Raw genomic sequence first — 19,240 nt, 5'->3', positions numbered from 1 at the left:
CACACAGTGGCAACCTCTAACCTTGTGTTCTTGACCTTCTATAATGCCTGCTTCTTTTTTGACAGACAAGACTGTCCTTCCTGCCAAGGACTTTCTGACACCCTCTTCTTGGGGACTGTTCCTGCCTCCATCCCTGTAGCCCTCCTGTTCTTTTGCATATCCCTGTTGGTGAAGAGGACTTTTGCCTAGTTTTACTTGCTAGAGTGGGTATGATAAAATCAAAACTTTCTTTTCTTAAATGTAAAATATTGTAATAGTGAATATGCTTTTTTGAAAGTACCCAGTTTCCCCTTTGCCCACCCCCCACCTACTGAGAATCATTGTTTTTGCCATAAACTCAGAAATAATGGACTCAGGAAATTGTTTATAAAAAATCAGAAGGTGGGAAAATTCTACCCATTAGCACAGAGTTACTGGTGGGTGCTACTCTCTTCAAATTCTTTGCATCCTGGGGGATGTTTGGGCTTGAGAAGGAAAGGAGGGACCTTCTTTCTTGGTTGGCCAGTGTTCCTCATTCTTTTACTCGGTGTGCATTTGAAGTCTTTGATTCCCTGACTCACAGTGGGCACCGCAGTGTGCGGGAAACCGGGGTCTGTGTTCAGAGCTGAGTAACCAGGGGTGGGGAGGGCACAAACCTTGCTGTCGAGGAGCTTGGGAGAGCCCGTGGAGGGCCATCAGCCAAGCACCTCCCACTGCCCCATGCTTGCCTTAGTATTTTTCTTCCTTCACTTTGAAGGAAAATTGAAGAATAACCATTCATATAAATCCAAGTCAAATAACATGAATGTATTTTTAGAATGTCCCTCCATCCACATCTCGAACCTTCCACGAATATTGTGTCATATGTGTCCATGGTCCCATTCTCTCTCTGTCTATAGATGTAAATACAGTCTCCTGAACCAATTCGGTGAACTGGCTCTACTAAGTTATTACATTCCAGAACATATGTGGTTTATGGTCTCCTTATTGGCTATAAAGAGCATGGGAAATCTAAATGCTGGGGCACTGGCCTCGCCATGGGACCGCAGGCGAACTGGAGGTATTATGTGAAACTATGCAGTGGGAACATAATTACTCCAATCCCACCCTTTCTACTTCATATACTTTGACCCTTCTGCAATGACTAATAGCTTCTTTCTGTTTTCCTAAACCAAAAGCCTCAACTGGCATTCTGGACCTATTAGACTCTGGCAGTATTACAAATTTAACCCACTCTAGGACATTCTTTCTGGTTGGAAAGATACAGACAAGCAGAGACAAAGTAATATTAAGTAAAATAGTGCCATAAAAATAATGTTCTGAGAAATATTCCCAAATAAGGGTTTCTTTTCATCATCTGCATAGTTTATACTAATAGTAACACTCAGAATGTATAAAGCATTTATGTTATACCAAGTACTGTGTTAAGCATTCTTTCTGTATATATTTTAGCTAATTTCTACAGTAACTGTAGGAAGTGTGAAGTAGGCATGAATACTTTCTCTAAGCTTCAGCTTCTTTCTCTGTTATTTGGGCATCTGTACTTTGCCTCAGCTAAGGAGCAGGCAATTTGGAACTTGAACTTGGGACCATCAGAGTGCAAAGCCTGCCACCCAAAACATTCTGCTGGGCGGCCTTCCTATTGTTTCACTGAGCATATAAGTACATAAGAAATCCCTCAGGGTCTCCACAAGAATTTAAGTTTCCCTGAAAATCAAATAACTATTTTCTTACTTTTTGTGGTTTGAGTGTTGCAAAAAGTTATATGTGTCCATCTCTTTAAAATTAGCAGGTAAAAATACAGAATGCCTAGGTAAGTTTGAATTTCAGATAAATAATAAATAATTTTCTTACTGTAAATATATCCTGTACAGTATTTGAGACATATATAAAAAATCTATTTGTTGCTATCTGAAATTCAAATTTAATTAGGTGTCTTGTATTTTATCTTAATAAAAGGGCAACCCTACTCTCAGGCATTTCATTCTGAGACTCCCCATGCTCAAAGGAACAGGTGGAAATAACGCTTCCCTGGGTGGGGGTGGGGGAGTTAATTCCCAGCCTGTGGAGAAGCACTGCCCTCCGATTGGTGACTCTCCTGGCCTGGCTTCTTCCCACTCCTGGGAGTACAAAACTGAGCAGAAGTCTATCCCCCTCTTTCACATAGAAGTTACTTTTAGCACTGCAGTGAGAGGTTGGTAAGCTCTGGCCCTACCTCCCCTCCCTCTTTTTTGGGGGTATGGGTGTGGCTTACTCCTGGAGAAGGACCATCTTCATGCACCTTATTTTGGTAATAATAATTAAGAATTACCGCTCTACTAACCATTAGTAGGATTAATAGCAATAATCTAGACTTCAGTTCTTGTTAGAAATGGTGTCAATCCACATGACTGCTTTGGTTCTACAGTTGCTAGAACCATAGCTATAGTGTGTGTGTGTGTGTGTGTGTGTGTGTGTGTGTGTGAGATGTTAGGTCCACTGCTCCTTCCTTTCCCATGAACTTAGGTGACTTCATTTTCCTCCTACTTAGCATCTCCCACGCACTGGACATGCTCTTGTCCATTTTGGCTCAGGGGACTCTTAAATCACTTAGCCTGGATTCATTCTCCTTTACCCAATTTCTACATTTTGGTTGTGCTTTCAACATCAAAGCTATTACAAGGTGTTCAAACAGCAGCTCTTTGCATAACCATATCATCAGTAGCATATCCTGATCATTTTAACTTTTGGACTGGGGCTTGATTTTCATCACAACTTCTTGCTTCTGGAATATAATGGCTTCCATCTATTTCAAGTATCAGCTCTGCAGCTTCCCAACAGATTCTGTAGCATCCCAACACCCTCAGTCACTGGCTCACTCTCCCCCATGGCAGAGAACCTTCTGTTTGATTTATGCCAAAAGGATTGGTCCACAGTACTGTTTCTATTGTCCCAACATCACAGAGGAGCAGGAAGCCAGGGACAGAGCACACGCATTAGGAGCTGTGGCTTGACAAAAATGACCCTCCTGGCACATGCGAGTGGCAGAAAGTCACAGAAGTGCCACTGCCGCCTTAGGTGAGAGTCTAAGCAGCCCCACTCCGAGGACACAGGACACATGCCCTTCTGCTAGTTTCAACAGTGACATGTTCCAAAGCCTCAACTCGCAATGCACGACGTCCAAATCCAACTCAACCAAGTAACACTCTTCAAGTTTCGCAAGCGACCTGGTGCAGGTGACGCTCTCAAGGCGGATGGGGGAGGGAAAGAGGAGGGGAGAGTCAGGGACAGGAGAGTGGCGCCCGCACCCCGCGGGGCGCAGGTGCCGCGGCAGGGTGACAAGGGCAGGGACACTGTACCTTGGCAGCAGGCGGCAGGCTTCCGGGAGCCACGCGGGGCTCGCTGCTCTCGGGCGGCTCTTGTCTGCCGACCGCAGAGCTCCCTTCAATGTCAAAAGGAAAAGCGTGGTCGTTCCCGGCCGCGGCGGCGGCGCAGGCGGCGCCCCAGAGGAGCCACAGCGGCAGGACTGAGCACGGGGCTGAGCTCAGAGCCATCTCTCCGCTGACATCCAGCAGGATCTGCCTGGGACTCGGCGGCGGCTTGTCCTCGTCGGTCCCCCCCGCACCGTGGGGCGGCGGTGCCTCGCGTGCCCTTCCTTCCCGGCCTCGGCCGTGTCCAGATGCGGGAAGTCAAGGCGGCCCGGGGAGCAACTTCGTCAAGAAGGGAGCGGGAGCGCGCAGCCCGGGTCCCTCTTCCCCACGTCTCCCTCCTCTTCCCCTTCTCCCCCCTCCGTTTGCCTCTCTCACTTTCTCGCTCGCTTTCTCTCCCCCCAGGGGCTCCGGCTGAAGGGCGTATAGATGGACAAAGCTTAAGGCTGAGCATCAAAAGGCGGACGGGGTTGGGGCGAGCCCCGCCGGCCACCTCCTGTCCCGGGCGGGTGGGGACTGCGGGCCGCGCTGTCCTGCCTTCCTCCCCACATGCATTCGCACCACTCCCTTTTCACCTTCCACTTCTAGGCCCTCCCACTCCAACGGGCATTTCACACACCGAGCTCTGGGCCTTTCCCTGGCCTGCCCTCCCCCTTCTCCCAGTTTGGAGCCTCTCCAAGGGACCCCGGGAATATTCAGCTTTTGTGATTACTTCCTCACATCTCTTATTTCTTTAGTCAGGGTGCCCCATGTCTTATCCGTATTTATCTAGATCTCTTACGTGGCCCCCTAGTTTACAAGGAAGTGAGTGGGAAAGGGATTCCAGGGGCTGGAGCCAGAAGGAGGCAATCTCACGGGGACAGGAGAGGGGGAGGGCCCCCACTTGCTTGGGCAAGGTTTTTCATTTTCTAAAGATGGAATGCTTCGCTCTTTGAGCTGTCTTCATGGAGACTGGCTGGCCACGGTCTTCCTCCTGACGGTCCTCACCCAGGGGGCTTGGGAGAAGAGTATCTTTTACTGCAGCGCTGGAAAATGACTTCATTACGCAAATGCATGAACTTTTATTTACAAAGAACATCTTGTTTTCATCCTAAAGAGGTGCTTTGTGAGGGCTCCGGAACAAGGCTTGCAGTGTACGAGCCTGTCAAATATACTGCCCACAGCCCCGGCCTCTTCCTCTAGGCCTGTAATCTCATGCCTACTACATCTGTGTGAGTCATGCAACCTTTCTTCGACTTTGGGCGAAGTTGGCTACAGTTGTTCTGGGGGTGCCCCTGTGGCTGGGTCAGTGGTCACTGAGGCTGATAGGTACCGTGGCTTACTTTGGTTTCGTAGTGGAGCTTAAAACCTTCCCAGAAGACCCAAACGTGGCTTACAAAGGATTAGATGAAGTAACCATAAAATGATACCCAAGTAAGTCTCTAGATGTTTGAAATTATCCATAATCATGCAATAAAGCATCTTCATAAAACCTAATCATTAGCTCTGTTTTATAGGACAGAAGTTACTTTATCTAAGAAAAAAACTCACTCATTTGTTCTGTACCAAATATATGTCAGATACTTTATATATGTTATTTTGCAGACTCATAGCATTCCTGGAAAAGAGGACTATTATTTCCTTTCAAGAACAACAACAACAACAACAACAAAAAAGGAGGGGGAGGTTCTGAGAGATAAGACATTTGCCCAACCTTACACAGCTGGTAGAAAGCTAAGCTAAGGTTTGTACGGGGACATCACAGATAACAAAACTGTCTTTTATATCTACACCACACTGAACTCATAAAATAAAGGACACAAATTCAGAGTAGGAGAAATATTCCCATCTTTAAGTACTTTCTATCTGCCAAAAGGTTTGCATAAATGATCTCATTTAATGTCATCATTGCTATAATCCCACAAGATAGGTATCATTACATACATTTGGTAAAGGGAAAGTGGTGAAAGTGCTCCTATTTGATGCTAAGGTCACCAATTCTTTTCAAAGATATTTTTCTTTATTTGAGAGAGAGAGAACACAAGCAGGGAAGAGGGGCAGAGGAAGAAGGAGAAGCTGACCCTCCCCTCCCTGCCTCTGAACAGGGAACCTGATGTGGGACCCTGGGATCATGACCTGAGCCAAAGGCAGACACTTAACCTACTGAGCCACCCAGATGTAAAGATAGTATTGAGATAAACCAATAAGCTAAACTATGATCATCGGCCACATACACTGGATTACGTACTAAATTAAGTGAAAGTACCTAAAATATGTTTGGTTGGTCCTTGAAGAGAGCGATGTTGGGAGGCAAGATGGCTAGGGTCTAAGAGGAAAAATGATGTTCAATTATCCTCTCCCATTCTCTCTTGAAAAAACTTTAAGTAATAATAAAATAATTATAATAGCAGTAATAACACATTCTGACTTCAGAGAAAGACCTCATCAGTACACAAAAATTGTTCACTTCACATTTGTTTTCTGAAGGATTATGTCCTGTTCTTCACTAACTGTCAGTCAGTCACACACTTTGTATTTGACTTGGGTCTCTTCTCTTTACGCATAACGCCATGTTCAGGTTCTGGGAAAGGCCTGAATGGTAGGGGTGAGAGTGTATTTGTCCAAGACCCATGAACTTTTGATTACTGATTAAATATGTACTTCTAATTTTTCCTCCTCATCTTCTATTTGTGGATGCTATTATTTTTGAGGCGAAAAGCATAATACGCAAGAGCATGGATTTTGTACAAAATAAAATAATGTTTAAATCATGGGTCTGTTTACAGCTCTGGGAGCATGGCATACACACAGTCTCTCTGGATGTTAGTTTTCTCATCTGTAAGGCAAAAGGGGTCAATGATACGTCTTTCACCGAATTATTATGAATAGTAAATGAAATAATGTTGGTAAAGTATTAACACAGACTGGCCTATAGTCAGTGCTCAATATAGACTATTTATACTGTATTTCAAAGTCTTAAAAAAGAACAGAATAACTATTTTTAAAAAGGAAAAATAACCACGTTTATTTATCCTGCGGCTCGGGTAACCTCGCATTTGCTGAGAATAGCCATTTGCATTTCTGGCTGCTGTGTAGGCCTTCCCCGTATTAAACACATATGTGGCGGTCATGGACGATGGAGTGATAGGACAGGGCAGGCCAGATGAGAGCGTGGCTGACTGTTGCACAGAAAGTTAGGAGGGAGTAGAACAGAGGGAATCCTCTCCTCACTGAAGGGCCACCTACAGACCATCAAAATCCGGAGTGTGGGAGGATTTTACTCCTGCTACAATGACAGACTGACAATAGACTGAGTGTCCTCAGTGTGGCGGCTTTCTTATCATGACCCTTCCTTGCACTCGTCTCCTGAGACTGGAGTTGGCATTGGCCAAATACTTTCAGGTTCATTATCTCCCTTGGGATCCCCACCTGCCCCGTGATCAAAGGAGTGCTGCTCCCTGATGCTCAGAAGAGAGCACATTGGGAGGCGAACAGGTTTAATGGCAAGGACATAAAGCTAGTTCATGAGCAGGATGAGGGCCCCACACCTTCCCACTTCCAGACCAATGCTTTCTCAACTACACCCAACTATTTTTAGTGCTGGCAGCAGCAGATCTGGTGGCTTGGAGGCCTTATCAAAAGAATGTTCTGGAATTCCCTTCTGAGTCCCCCAGTGGGTGCGCTTATCAGCAGATGAGTATCAGGGCTGCCCCCTCCTTTCAGCACTTGTTGGGCCTGTCCACAGCATCCGAGGATCCAGCAAGGGTGTTGTTAATGCATCCCATATGCCCTTCTGTAAATAGAAAGTCACGTCAGATGCTATTTCGGATTTTTAGGCGCTAATCTTGGACATAATTAGACAGGATTGTTGTGGGACTGTGTACTAGTGACAATTTTGTGATGAGGTTCGTCAGAGAAGCAAGGGCAAGCTATCACCTGCCATGAGGTCTCTGACAGTCAAGTGGCAGGAAGGAAAGGTGGAGCGTGGTGTCTCTTTTCTGCTGACACCCCCTCCTCTCAGGCTGTGCTTCTCCTCTGTGGATGACTCTGGTGGGAGTCCGGCCATGTGAGGAGGAGCGAGAACAAGAAAGCCAGGAGCGTGTGGGGTCTTCTAAAAGCCATTCCTCCTCCCATTTGTTTTGTCAGACTTTTGTTTAGGATGTGGACAGCCTGTGCTAGCTATGCTTTTTCTCTGGACTATGACACTTATCACAGCCTCATTTGGCTTTTAGCATGTATTTTCTACATTCTTTCCATCCGTCCATCTATCCATCCATCCACCCATCCATCCTTTATTTAGTTACTCATGAACTCCTGTATTCACTTACTTACTCTGCGTTTGTTGAACACTTCAGAGCGGCAGGTTACATGCTGAAGGAAGGATGATTAAAAAATATATATATATATCCTAACTCTGAAGGAATTAAGAGTCCACTGAGGTGTACTGTAAGTTAACCCTAGAAGGAAGGCAAAGTGGTTAACAGGAATTCAAAGGCCAAGTCCAGATGAGCTGCTAATAAACTAACCAGAGCAAGGCCTTTCTGGGGACTCTACTGACTGGAAGAAGGGGGCAACCTTGTTGAGTCCTCCGTGATGAGAGGAAGGAAAGATGCCATTTGTAGAGGACCAATCGCATCAGAGACTTGCGGCCACAGGACGGGTGAGAGAGTCATGGGATTTCGAAGGCTCCTTGAGTGCCTGTTTAGGGCACATAGTCTTTGCCTTCAGGGCCTGGGACAGCCTGAGGGAGATGAAAGCTTCCCTGCCTGCTCTGGTCTCTCAGCTCTTCCTCTGTCCAAGCCCCAGGCTACACGGGGCTCCTGCCAATCTGGACACTGAAGAGCTTGTCACAGTCCCAAGGAGGTCCTGAACAAAAGCCTGAGGAAACCCATGGGAGGAAGAACAACTTCTTTTAAGTTAACAAAATGTTTGCATTCCATTGTGGTGAGAACTTAACAGGAGGTAGACCCTCTTCACTGGTTTTGAAATGTACAATAACAATATTGTTATGCATAAGTACAATGACCCATGGGGGGAAGAACAACATTTAGAAGTCTCCGTGCTCACCTGGCTCTCTTGCTCTCGCTCCTCCTCACATGGCTGGACTCCTTCCAGAGTCATCCACAGAGGTGAAGCGTAACCTGAGAGGAGGGGGTGTCAGCAGAAAAGAGAAACCACGCTCCACCTTTCCTTCCTGCCACTTGACTGTCAGAGACCTCATGGCAGGTGATAGCTCGCCCTTGCTTCTCTGATCAACCTCAGCACAACACTGTCATCACCTTTTAAATTTTAAGTGAAGAAATTGAATCCCAAGAATGACATAATCATGGCTGCATTTAAAAAATTTAAAATGTATTGGGAGAAGGGGGTGGGATTATGGACCTTGGGGAGGGTATGTGCTTTGGTGAGTGCTGTGAAGTGTGTAAACCTGGTGATTCGCAGACCTGTACCCCTGGGGATAAAAATATATGTTTATAAAAAATAAAAAATTATAAAAAAAAAATTTTAAATGTAGCAATTGTAATTGTAGTTAAATTGAAAACTACAGATAGCAAAAAAAGAGGAAATAGTGGTCACCATGAATCATACCTTTCTAGGGTAAAGATTTAAGACACTGGAAATGTTTGGGAGTAAATACCTTCAGACTTCTATTGCATCCATATCAATTTTTTTTTTTTGCAGCTGTTCTATGTTTTTAAATATTTTATGCATTCTATTTGATATATATTTTGTATGTGCATGAAATATATTTTATATATCCATTTTATATATCCTACTTTTTCATAAAAAACCAAATTAAAATGGGGCACCTCGATGTCTCAGTCAGTTGAGCTTCTGACTCTTGATTTTGGCTCAGGTCATGATCTTAGGGTGGTGAAATCTAGCCTTGCATTGGGCTCCATGCTCAGCAGGGCATTCTTTCTCTCCCTCTCCCTTTACCCCTCCCCTCATTCATGCACTGTCTCTCTCTCTCTCTCTGCAATAAATAAATAAATCTTAGGGAAAAAAAAGAACAAAAACAAAAAAGAATCACAATGTGCATAGTATTTTTAAGCTTTTCCTCTACTGAGGTCACTGTAACCTCAGTATGTTACTCTGAGAAACTCATGGTGTTCAGATTTGCATGTGGGGAGGATTCTCAGGGACAGATGGGACCTTGACTAGAGGGCCTCACTAGGAGACCAATAGGAGGCTGGGAAACCCTTTCTTCTCACACTTTCTCGGTAAGCCCTTAGGACAGGGATCCTACAGTGAAGAGGAGGGCCTGGATTGCACTGGGGAATGATAATAGAGATGAGAACATCCTGATCCTAGTGGTGTAGCCTGATGGAGAAACAGGGGAAACCAGCAGATGGAGAGAGAATGGTCCTAACAAGGATTATCGACCACCTTGACTGTGGCCATCGCTTAGGTCTACAAGGGTAATTACTTTATCAGGCTAAGAAGAAGTGATCAATGTTTGGTGGTAAAGTAATCAACTGAGAACAGGGGTGTCAGCATCCATTATATCAGTGATGAGATCAATATAAAATAGGAGCTCCTGGGACTGGATAATGGAATGATACAATTAAGGAGAATTGGGCAACATTCAATAGAAGAGACCCAAGACACTGGATTCTTATATCCTTGCACCCATTCCAACCCAAACATCATAAAAGGAAGAGAAGTTTCCTTAAGAGAAGGATTGCTGTCACCATGGTGGGTATATAAGCAGGACGGGGAGTTAAAATGTGTTCTAACCTACTTTGTATGAGGTAGAAATGGGTCTTTAAGAGTCTAACTCAAAAGCTCTCTGCAATCTAGCTCTGTATCCCTTTTGTTATCTTCTAGAAAATGCATGCTGGATGTGTTCACCTTGGGAAATCAACTGGTTTTAGAAAAAAAATGTCAGAACTGAGTATAACCATAATAAACATCTCAAATTTGCACTGTGCTTTACAGTTTGGAATTAAAGTACAGTTACTGCTTCTCTAACAAGTGAGAAATTGATCTGGCTCTAAAAGTTTAAATGTACAGATTCAGACCTTTAGGAGAAAGAGTCTCAAGTCATTGTCCACCATATCTGTTAGATGGTCGGTACATCGCTCCTGAATATTTAGGGATTTATTCATCATCCATTCACTCAACAAATATTTTGCAGTGTCTACTTGGTAATTGGCACTTTTCTCAGCCCTGAGGAGAGGGCAGAGTAGAAATCAGACAAAAATTTCTGCCTTCATGAAGTTTACATTCTAACTGAGGCAAGCATAGGAGAGAGAGAGAGAGAATAAACAATCAAGCAAGAGGAATATGTATACATGGAATACAGTGTGTCAACTGGAAAGTGCTGTGGGGAAAAAGGTTGCAGAGGATGGAAATCTTGCTTGCCTTCTTGAGGAAGAAGCAAGAATAAAATGATCAAGGCAGAGTAGTTGGAAATAGGTAAAGGGCTGTGGGGGATGGATTATGTAGGAACATCAAGATAATTATAAAAAAATTTGGCCCTGAGGGAGATGGGAAATATTAGAGGGTTCTGTGCATGGAAGTAACATGACTGGACTTATTTTGTCTTTCACTTGGAAACAGGGTTAGAGGGAAAGAGATGAGAGAGGAGCCAGGGAGACCGCTTAGAAGCTATGGCAGCAATTCAGGTGAGAGACCATAGGGACTTGGTCCACAACATTAACATTAGAGCTGAGAGGTCATCAAATTCTGGATCTATTTTGAATGTGAAGATTTGAAATGAAGACTTTCTGGATATTGGGAATGAAAATAAGAAAGGACTTCATCTTTTTGGCCTGGGCAGACTTGAATGATTGATTTGTCACTACTAGATGGAAAGGAAGAGCCAGTTAGAGGAATGGAAATGATGAAAAGCTTAGTGTGGGAAGATTTTTTTGAGATGCTTTTTAGATCTCATTCTTACACTCTATTCCTTTATTTAAATACTTGTTTTGAAAACATTACATATTCATAACTCATAACACATAAAACACACACTGCCTTTTCACAGGGATCTAATTAGTGCAAGGCACTGTGGATAATGCTATGTAATAACTTTATCTCATACTCTAATAAGGGAGATTTATAGCAGTTAGGTACTATAATTCAAGTCAGTAGGTGTTCCAGATGGGCACAAATCCATTGCTCTTGGGGGTTAAAGCAGGGAGGGATACTTTGAGCTCAATGAGAAGAGAAAGCACTCTAGATTGGAACTGGATCTCCACACAGGCAGAGGAATTAGCTATTGGAAGATGGGTGGGGGAAGGGCATGGAGAAGGGAATTTCAGGCAAATGGAACAGCAGAGACACAGGAATAGAATGGGAAATCACATGCATATTCAGGTAAGAGCAAGGGCAGATTACCTGAGCATTGTGCAAAGTTTGTTTGGGTGGATAATAAGAGATAATATGGAAAAGATAGATATGGATCTGATCACTGGTTTACGACTAGAAGAGAAAGAGATGATCACAGGGGAGTTAAGAAGGGTTAATCAGATAACCAGGAGGAAGGTGCTCTGGAGTGGAAAGACAGGAGCCCAGAGGACAAATGGGAGGTTGTTGCAATAACAATTTAGGCCTCAGGGGACAAACAGAATAAATCTTATGATCTGTCACTGTGTCCCCTAAACACAACCCCTCATTCCTGGGGCAATCCAGACATCTCAACTTGTAAAACCAATATATCTTTGAAGCTGAGATGAATTTTAGCTTGAATGGAGTCAGCTCCTCCTATTGGAGGGAAAGAATGCAGTGTTTTACACTGTTTCCAAGTCAGCACACACCAGGACACAATATGTTGGCTGTTCTGTCAGTGGAAGGTGTTGCCTGATAGTAATTCCTATGAGATAGCTTCTATCCATCACATACCACATCCATTAGTAAAGTTCATTAATTACCTGCCCTGGGTCTACTTTGACTATTTAGATTACTTCCAAATAACCCATTAATGGTTTTCCCCTTTCTTTCTCTCTTAGTCTTGCTTTCTTTTCTTCTTCTTCTTCATTTGTCTTCCCTCATTTATTTTCTCAAAAGGCCCATGCTGATTTTAATTACATTTATCTAAAGCTAAGTGCTTAACTTATTTTTTTTTATTTAATGAAAAGATAATATTTCTAGGGTGCCTGGATGGTTCAGTGGGGAGAGTATGGGACTTTTGATCTCCAGGTCATGAGTTCAAGCCCCACATTGGGTGTAGAGATTATCAGAAAAAATAAACATTAGAAAAAGATAATATTTCTTATTAAATCAATTCCCAAAGACTTTTTTCCTTTTTAACGATTAAAGAGAAATATATGTGTGTGTGTGTGTGTGTGTGTATGTCTATAATAAATAATACATACCTATGTAAAAACAAACAATTATGATATTTGGGATCATAGTCCATGCAGTTTCTTACTAATAAAATAATCCATAAACATAGGTTATCGCCTTTAAATACAGCCAAATTTCTCTATTGGGATTTCTAGACTAGTTCTTACCCTGACATTATTCGGACCCTAGAGATGATGATGGGAACTCTAGCAGACATTAAAAGAGCTTCAGTAACAACTCTTATTTTCCACACAGGACCTGTGCTAGTGCCTCATTTTCTGGGTATGGGGCATTTGTTTCAGATCTAAATGAATCACTGGAATCCCATCCTATAGTGGAACATAATTATAGGATCAGAGATGGTATTATGACCAACAGGTCAATCAGATGGAAGGCGAGGTTTGCTGGAGTTGTCTGGAAAAAGGTTTCTCAGGTTTTTTTGGAGAGAGCTTCTAGAGGTGGGCAGCTTTTCTCTTTTGTATGTAAAAAAGAGACTTTGTTTCTCCTGGAGTCATTAGCAATCCCAAGGGAAACCGTTTTTAAGAGAAAATGACCCCACAGAAGACAGAGTAGAAGTGGGATAAAATGGGTCCTGAAAGATGTTGTTTAGCCGTGAAATCAAATTGACCTCCGAACTTTCATTTTCATGGGCCAAGATATACCTTTTATTGCCAATTTGAGTTAGTTTTTTCTTTACTGACAACCAAAGAGATTCTAATACAAGAATAGTAGGAATTTGAGAAACGTGATTTTTGAAAGAGTCTGTGATGAGTGTATCAGGTAGAAATAGAAGATGCTGGTTTGCAAAGCAGTCATGTTAGTCTTCTGGAGGAAGTCATCATAAAAGCAAAATTTATATATGAAATAAATTGTTTTTCCATAAGTTTTTTAATCTGTAGGTCTTCATTAAAAGAGAAATTAGATGTAGTTTTTAAAAAGCCAGTCTACAGACTTAGATTGTCAGTTTGTATCCCTCGATTTTCCTGCCACATCTATAAAGTGGGAAATGTATTTGTCTCATAGGGTTTTTGTGAGGGTAAAGTAAGATAATGCACATAAATTTCCCGAAATAATGCTTGAAACATAGTGACCACTCAATACACTTTAGCTGCTATTATTATTACTAATAACACTAGTATTATTACTTTTGTTATATGACTAATGTGTTCTAGAGAAAACTAGAAAAAAAGGCTGATAATTATAAAGTTAATAGAATTCTTTTTTATCTATAACATAATTCAATAAGTATTTTTCACTTTTCTTTCAGTAGTTTTAATATCTGGAAACAATAACTTGATTGCAGATGCTTTATTATCAACATAATATTTAATATTTACTAACCTTTCTCATAGAGGCTGCTACTTAGGCTAATACATGGTTCTGGTCTCATTATCAACTAACACAGCATCTAGCCCTTCATTACATGTCCCATCTTAATCCTTAGCCCCATCCAGATAATTCATGGCTCCAACTATGCCATCCTTAATTACTTCATCCTTTTAGTCTAAAGTGATTTCAGTATGAATCATGTTCTTAATTCATTCAGTTCTCTACTTGAATTTTCATTTGTGGACTCAAACTTATTCTCTAGGAATAAGTAACTAGAAATGAACAGGCTTTTCTAAGGAACTAGACCATAATTTAGGGGCCAATTTCCTGTCTGGTATTCTCAGGCATTCAAATTCAGACTCTATATTTACTAAATGTTTTCAGAATGATGGCATTTTTACATTGGTTTTCGTTTTCCATCTTTTAGAGCATGCAGAATGCTGTCACCTATGCTGTCCAAAGCAATTCACCCAACAACTCCGTGGGGTAAGCACCATCATCCAACTTGAAGCTGGGAGAGATGGAAACATCAGTGAGAGCAGACCATACCCAAAGGCTGATCTTCAAGCGTCTCAGCCTGGCATGATTTCTTCCCATCCCCTTTGACTCCCAAAGTCATCAGTCTTTGACATTTGTGACTTGAACAGCTCAAAATAAGTCATAGCTGAGCAGCAAGTATACAAAAAGAGAAGGGTTCAAGATTACTGTCCCTTCTATTTTGAAAAACAATTCACTTGTTATCATTCTTAAATTAACATTTATTTAAAAATGAAAATACCAAGGACAAAATAATTGATTATGAGGTAAGAGGAGAGAAAGAGCCCATATTTAGAAGGAGATACATTTAATCATTAAATGACTGAATTAAAGTTAAGGCTTATTCTCTCTCTTTCTTTATTAAATGGTTTACCTGAGCAAAACTTAAGGATTGGGTTTGCCATAGGTCATGCTTATATTTTTCTTCTGGGTGAATATGATTATGTACTAAAGACCTTGAAAAAGCTATTTCTTCCAGCTAGCTACTGGAGATGGGCCCATAACATTTCTGTGCTTATTTCAACTGGATGGCCTTTGGGAACAGTCCACAGTGGTTTTTAAATTGGTTTTATGATGAATGATGGCCAGCAGCTCCCTGGAGGGCCTAGGAGAAAGCACAGGGAAGAGAAAGGGCTCTATACTGTGGGCTGGAGACCTGGTATTTCCATTCCAGGGCTGCACCTCACTAGTCTCAGCCTCAAGCTAGTCTTCTAAGCTCCCTTGCCTTCACTCCTTTCCTCTGTAAAATGAAAAGTGAGACAAGATGCACCTGAGGTCCCACTCAGCCTCAAGGCTCTTATGTTCTAGGAAGGCACCTATCTCCAGACATTGACTGTTCTGGTCATGGCCAGTTGCAGATCAATGGCTTAGAAAGTAACACTAATAGGACTACTCTATGGCCTTCTCTGCTGAAATAATTAAGTGCAGAGTCTGGTGATTTGTGCCTGAAGCCATATTTTAGGTGCCTCAGGAAAGCCTGTGGACAGTTAATGTAACAAATCAAATGTAACAAAGGGGAGAGAAATATGAGTTATTATTTTAAACTCTGCCAGACTCAGAACTACAGGCCAGAAAAGAAATAATGCTGCTGGAGACCACAAAAGGAAAAGAATTTAGAAATATGCCTTCTGTCCTCAAGTCACCCCTCTGTTATACAGTTCTTCACTGGCCCTATGGTATGTACTTCCTAGAACAATAGGCTATCAAATCAGTAGTGCTAGAGATGGAAAAAGACCAGGCAAACTACACAGGATACTGCAACAGGAAATTGTGACTATACTGGAAGAATAGGGTGGATGCACTCAGCCATTAGGTCACCTGCAGGGCCATTCAAAAAACATTTATTGAGTTATAATGAAGTCGAATTCCATTCCTTTCCTTTAGTCCATGTTTTTTCTTAGCTGTGAATCATTTCATCCTTGCCCTGCATGAATATGTTAAATGTATGATCACAATTAGTAAAAAGTGAAAGGGTAAGCTGTGAACAAAATGTTTATGAAATTCATAAGCCCGAGGTCAAGTGTAGACACAGGCTGGACTGAACTGTATAGAAGAACAAGGAGCATCTGCTTGTGTGTTGGATGATGAAGAACATGGGGAAGTGGTATGATGTAATTTAGTGTGTAGATTCCTTATTTACTCACAGATTTTATGCAATCTACTACTTAGACTAAATAGAACTCAGTCTTTCATGGAAAATGTTCTTATTTAGTCCAATAAATCAGCAGGGAATTTGAGACCATTACATAACTTTCAGTAGTACATATGGCCAAGGTAGGACACAGGCAAACTCAATCCTTCTGGTCTATGCATGACATAGATATAAAGATAAATCATAAAAAGAAATAAGTTTAGAAATAAACAAAAAGCAAAAATCCGGGAACATTAAAACACAAAGCAATCATGGAGAGATCAGAAGAGCATTGTGCCTTTCTTTCTCTTTAAACCCACCCCTCTTAATAACTTACATGGTTGCCCCTGACCCCTCCTTGGAATGGTAGACAGTACCACATGCTGTGGTCTACCCTCCAATCTGGCAATTCCTTTATCGTATCATGGTTGGACATCATGGTAGTATAGCAAGCAATCTAGCAGGAGTCAATTGGGTCTAGGAAGAAGGTACAATATCGATACAGTGTCCAGCAGGCTGGCTAAATGGCTGACCCTCTATTCCAGGAATAACTGCCAGGATGCTGAGCCTTAACCAGCCAATGCCTTAACGAAAGCCTGAGCTGCTAGCTAACCTAAACCTGCTCAAAGTGGTAGGTAAGGATTCACCCCAAGAATTCTGGGAATTGCCAGACATTTTGAATCAGTGATGAGACTTCCTGTTTTATTAACTCAGTGGGTGCTGCCTTTACAATTGGGGCAACACCTTTACCCAACCTACCTAATTGGACACCAGCATAGCTAAGATTCCTTGGACGAAAGTGGAGCAATCCAGTAGACTATTGCTCATTTGAATCAATCAGTTCTAAAGGTCTGTCCCTCAGTCATTGATATAATAATCAGTCTCCTGGGATTCATCTCTACCTCCCACACTCTCATACTCCACCCCCTTCTCGTCTCTGCTCAGCTCACAGGCTGCCTATCATCAACACAGAATGCCATAGTACAGTGAAGGCTTCTCTTCATCCTATCAGGGTCCTCACAAATGCCTCACAACCCATTTATTCATATGCTTTGAAGGCTTTTTGCGTATTTTTAGAAGCCATTGTATTGAACTGGCACCAAACCATGTATTCTTTGGCAAGGCTTTGTGTAAAGTGTAAAGTGGGTGGTCGTATTGAATGGTCTTCAAGGTTTCCCCAGTGCTAATACTGAGTTCATGTTTGAAACTTCTCAACCTCCCTCAGATGCCAGTCTGTCACCACTACCTTCCCTCTCCTGGATGACACTGACTTCTGCTTTACTGAAATGCATGGCTGAGTTCCCTAGTTTTCCCCCCTTTCTATAACTTCACCATCATCCACTACTGTCTTTCAGGAAGATGGGGCTTGACCCTTACCAAGATTAACCCACCCTACTGCACTCTTCTTCATTTTTCTCTAGTGATTTTGTATCTTTTATTGACATATGGAAATTATAAAACAAATTCATGATAGTAAACGTTTAAGAAGATAGAGTTAATTAAAATAAAAGTGTACTTACGTCTCTTCCTCTTCTTCTCATCCAAAGATAACTACTTAAATTTTCTGAATATACTTTCAGAATTTTTTTCTATGCATATACAAATGTAAACACATATATGTATATATAAAATAAATGTGAATCTTTTCATAGTCAATGTGCATGTTATTCTGCAATATGTTTTAAAAACTCAATAATCAAGGGGGTTTGAGTGCCTTAGTCAGTTAAGCATCTGACCCTTGATCTCAGCTCAAGTCTTGATCTGGTGAGTTCAGGGCGCATGCTGGGCATGGAGCCTACTTAAACAAACAAACAAAACTTAACATTCCGTTCAACAAGTATTTATTGAGATACTGAGCACCTACTGTGGGTCAAGCTCTGTTCTAGGACATAGGTATACAGGGTGAGAAAAGAGACATGGTTCTTGGCCCAGTAAAACTTAACAGTTCATTGGAAAGATGTTTTGAGCTTCATTTCATTTCAGCTTATAAATATTTTGTTCGTTATTTCTAATAGCTGTATTGTTTGTAGAAGAGGTCTATCACGATTTATTTAAACATTCCTTCATCAGAAAACATTTAAGTTCTCCAATGTTTTGCTATTACAACTAATATTTTAAAGAATATCCTTGTACACTTGCATTAGCTTTTCTGTGGACAGAATTGTAGTATGAAATTGCTGCCAAATGGTATAAAGATTTTAAAATTTTGATACATTGTCACATTGCTCTCTAAAAAGGCTGTATCAGTTTATCTTCTAGCAATAGCAACCAGAGACTCTACCCCACTCTTTGGAAATTTATCAGCTGCCTCCCTTTTACTTGTAATCACTTCCTTTGCCTACAACAAACTTAGGCCATCCTACATCCTAGAGATGTGAGGATACCCTCTCTTCTGCTACTTCTTAAGTTTACCAAGCTAGCTTTCTCATCTCTTTTGTTGCTGACATACTAAGTCAGTGCTCCTGGCTATCACTTTCTGCATGCCCTCAATTCTTAACACTTTCCATTAAGATTTACATCCTTACCACAATGCCAGCAATGTCCTCTGGAATGTTCTTGTCACCTCAAATCAATATATTTGATGCCCTTATTTCAGGTATTCAGCTTTACAACATGGGTAACATTTCTTCCTTGTTGAGACTCTCTCCTCTTCCGGCTTCAAGAGGAACGTGCATCTCTGGTTCTCATCTCAGCTATCTGATGACTCCTTAAATACAGGGACATGTTCTCTCTTTCACATTTTTCTTCTTTCCTCATCATTTCCTTCCCAACCTAATCTACTGCCCTGGCTTTAATTGTTGCTTCTTTATATGCCTATGAAATCTTGATCTGTGGTAAGGACCATTCTGGTAAGCTCTAGTCCTGAATTTCCAACTGACAGAGAGTGATACCCCAAAAGGATCTTGATATCAAACTCAGTACTCAGAATGGAACTCATCACCTCTCCCAACCCACAACTTTCTGCGTGTTTTCTTTCTTTTAAGAATTGCCATTCTACCAGTCACTGAGGCTCAACTAATGGCATACTTTTTTTTCTTGAATCTCATTTCCCATCCATTGTCAAATCGATAGAATCTACTAAAGC

General features: G+C 41.8%; 1 protein-coding gene and 1 long non-coding RNA gene across 3 annotated transcripts in view; both read right to left on the bottom strand.

The window, feature by feature from the left end:
* LAMA4 (laminin subunit alpha 4) overlaps positions 1-4,400 on the bottom strand; it is a 145,252-nt gene extending 140,852 nt beyond the window's left edge. Inside the window, exon 1 of one of the 2 annotated variants that reach the window (XM_032338784.1) lies at positions 3,318-4,400. In XM_032338784.1, coding sequence (XP_032194675.1) covers positions 3,318-3,512 — 195 coding nt within the window. In that variant the 5' untranslated portion in view covers positions 3,513-4,400. The remainder of the gene's footprint in view (positions 1-3,317) is intronic. The other variant, XM_032338785.1, reaches the window with a different exon arrangement.
* A 10,457-nt stretch (positions 4,401-14,857) lies between these two features.
* LOC116587718 lies at positions 14,858-18,854 on the bottom strand. The gene is made up of 3 exons (XR_004284605.1): positions 18,681-18,854; positions 16,493-16,632; positions 14,858-15,129 (listed from the first exon to the last, which is right to left on the bottom strand). It is a non-coding gene; the product is annotated as an uncharacterized LOC116587718 (long non-coding RNA).
* Positions 18,855-19,240: the final 386 nt, after the last annotated feature.

The sequence above is a fragment of the Mustela erminea genome, chromosome 4 (assembly GCF_009829155.1).
Source record: "Mustela erminea isolate mMusErm1 chromosome 4, mMusErm1.Pri, whole genome shotgun sequence".
In the NCBI taxonomy this organism is placed as follows: domain Eukaryota; kingdom Metazoa; phylum Chordata; class Mammalia; order Carnivora; family Mustelidae; genus Mustela; species Mustela erminea.
The sequence above is the reverse complement of the archived record's forward strand: the minus strand, read 5'-3'. Positions and strand labels throughout refer to the sequence as shown.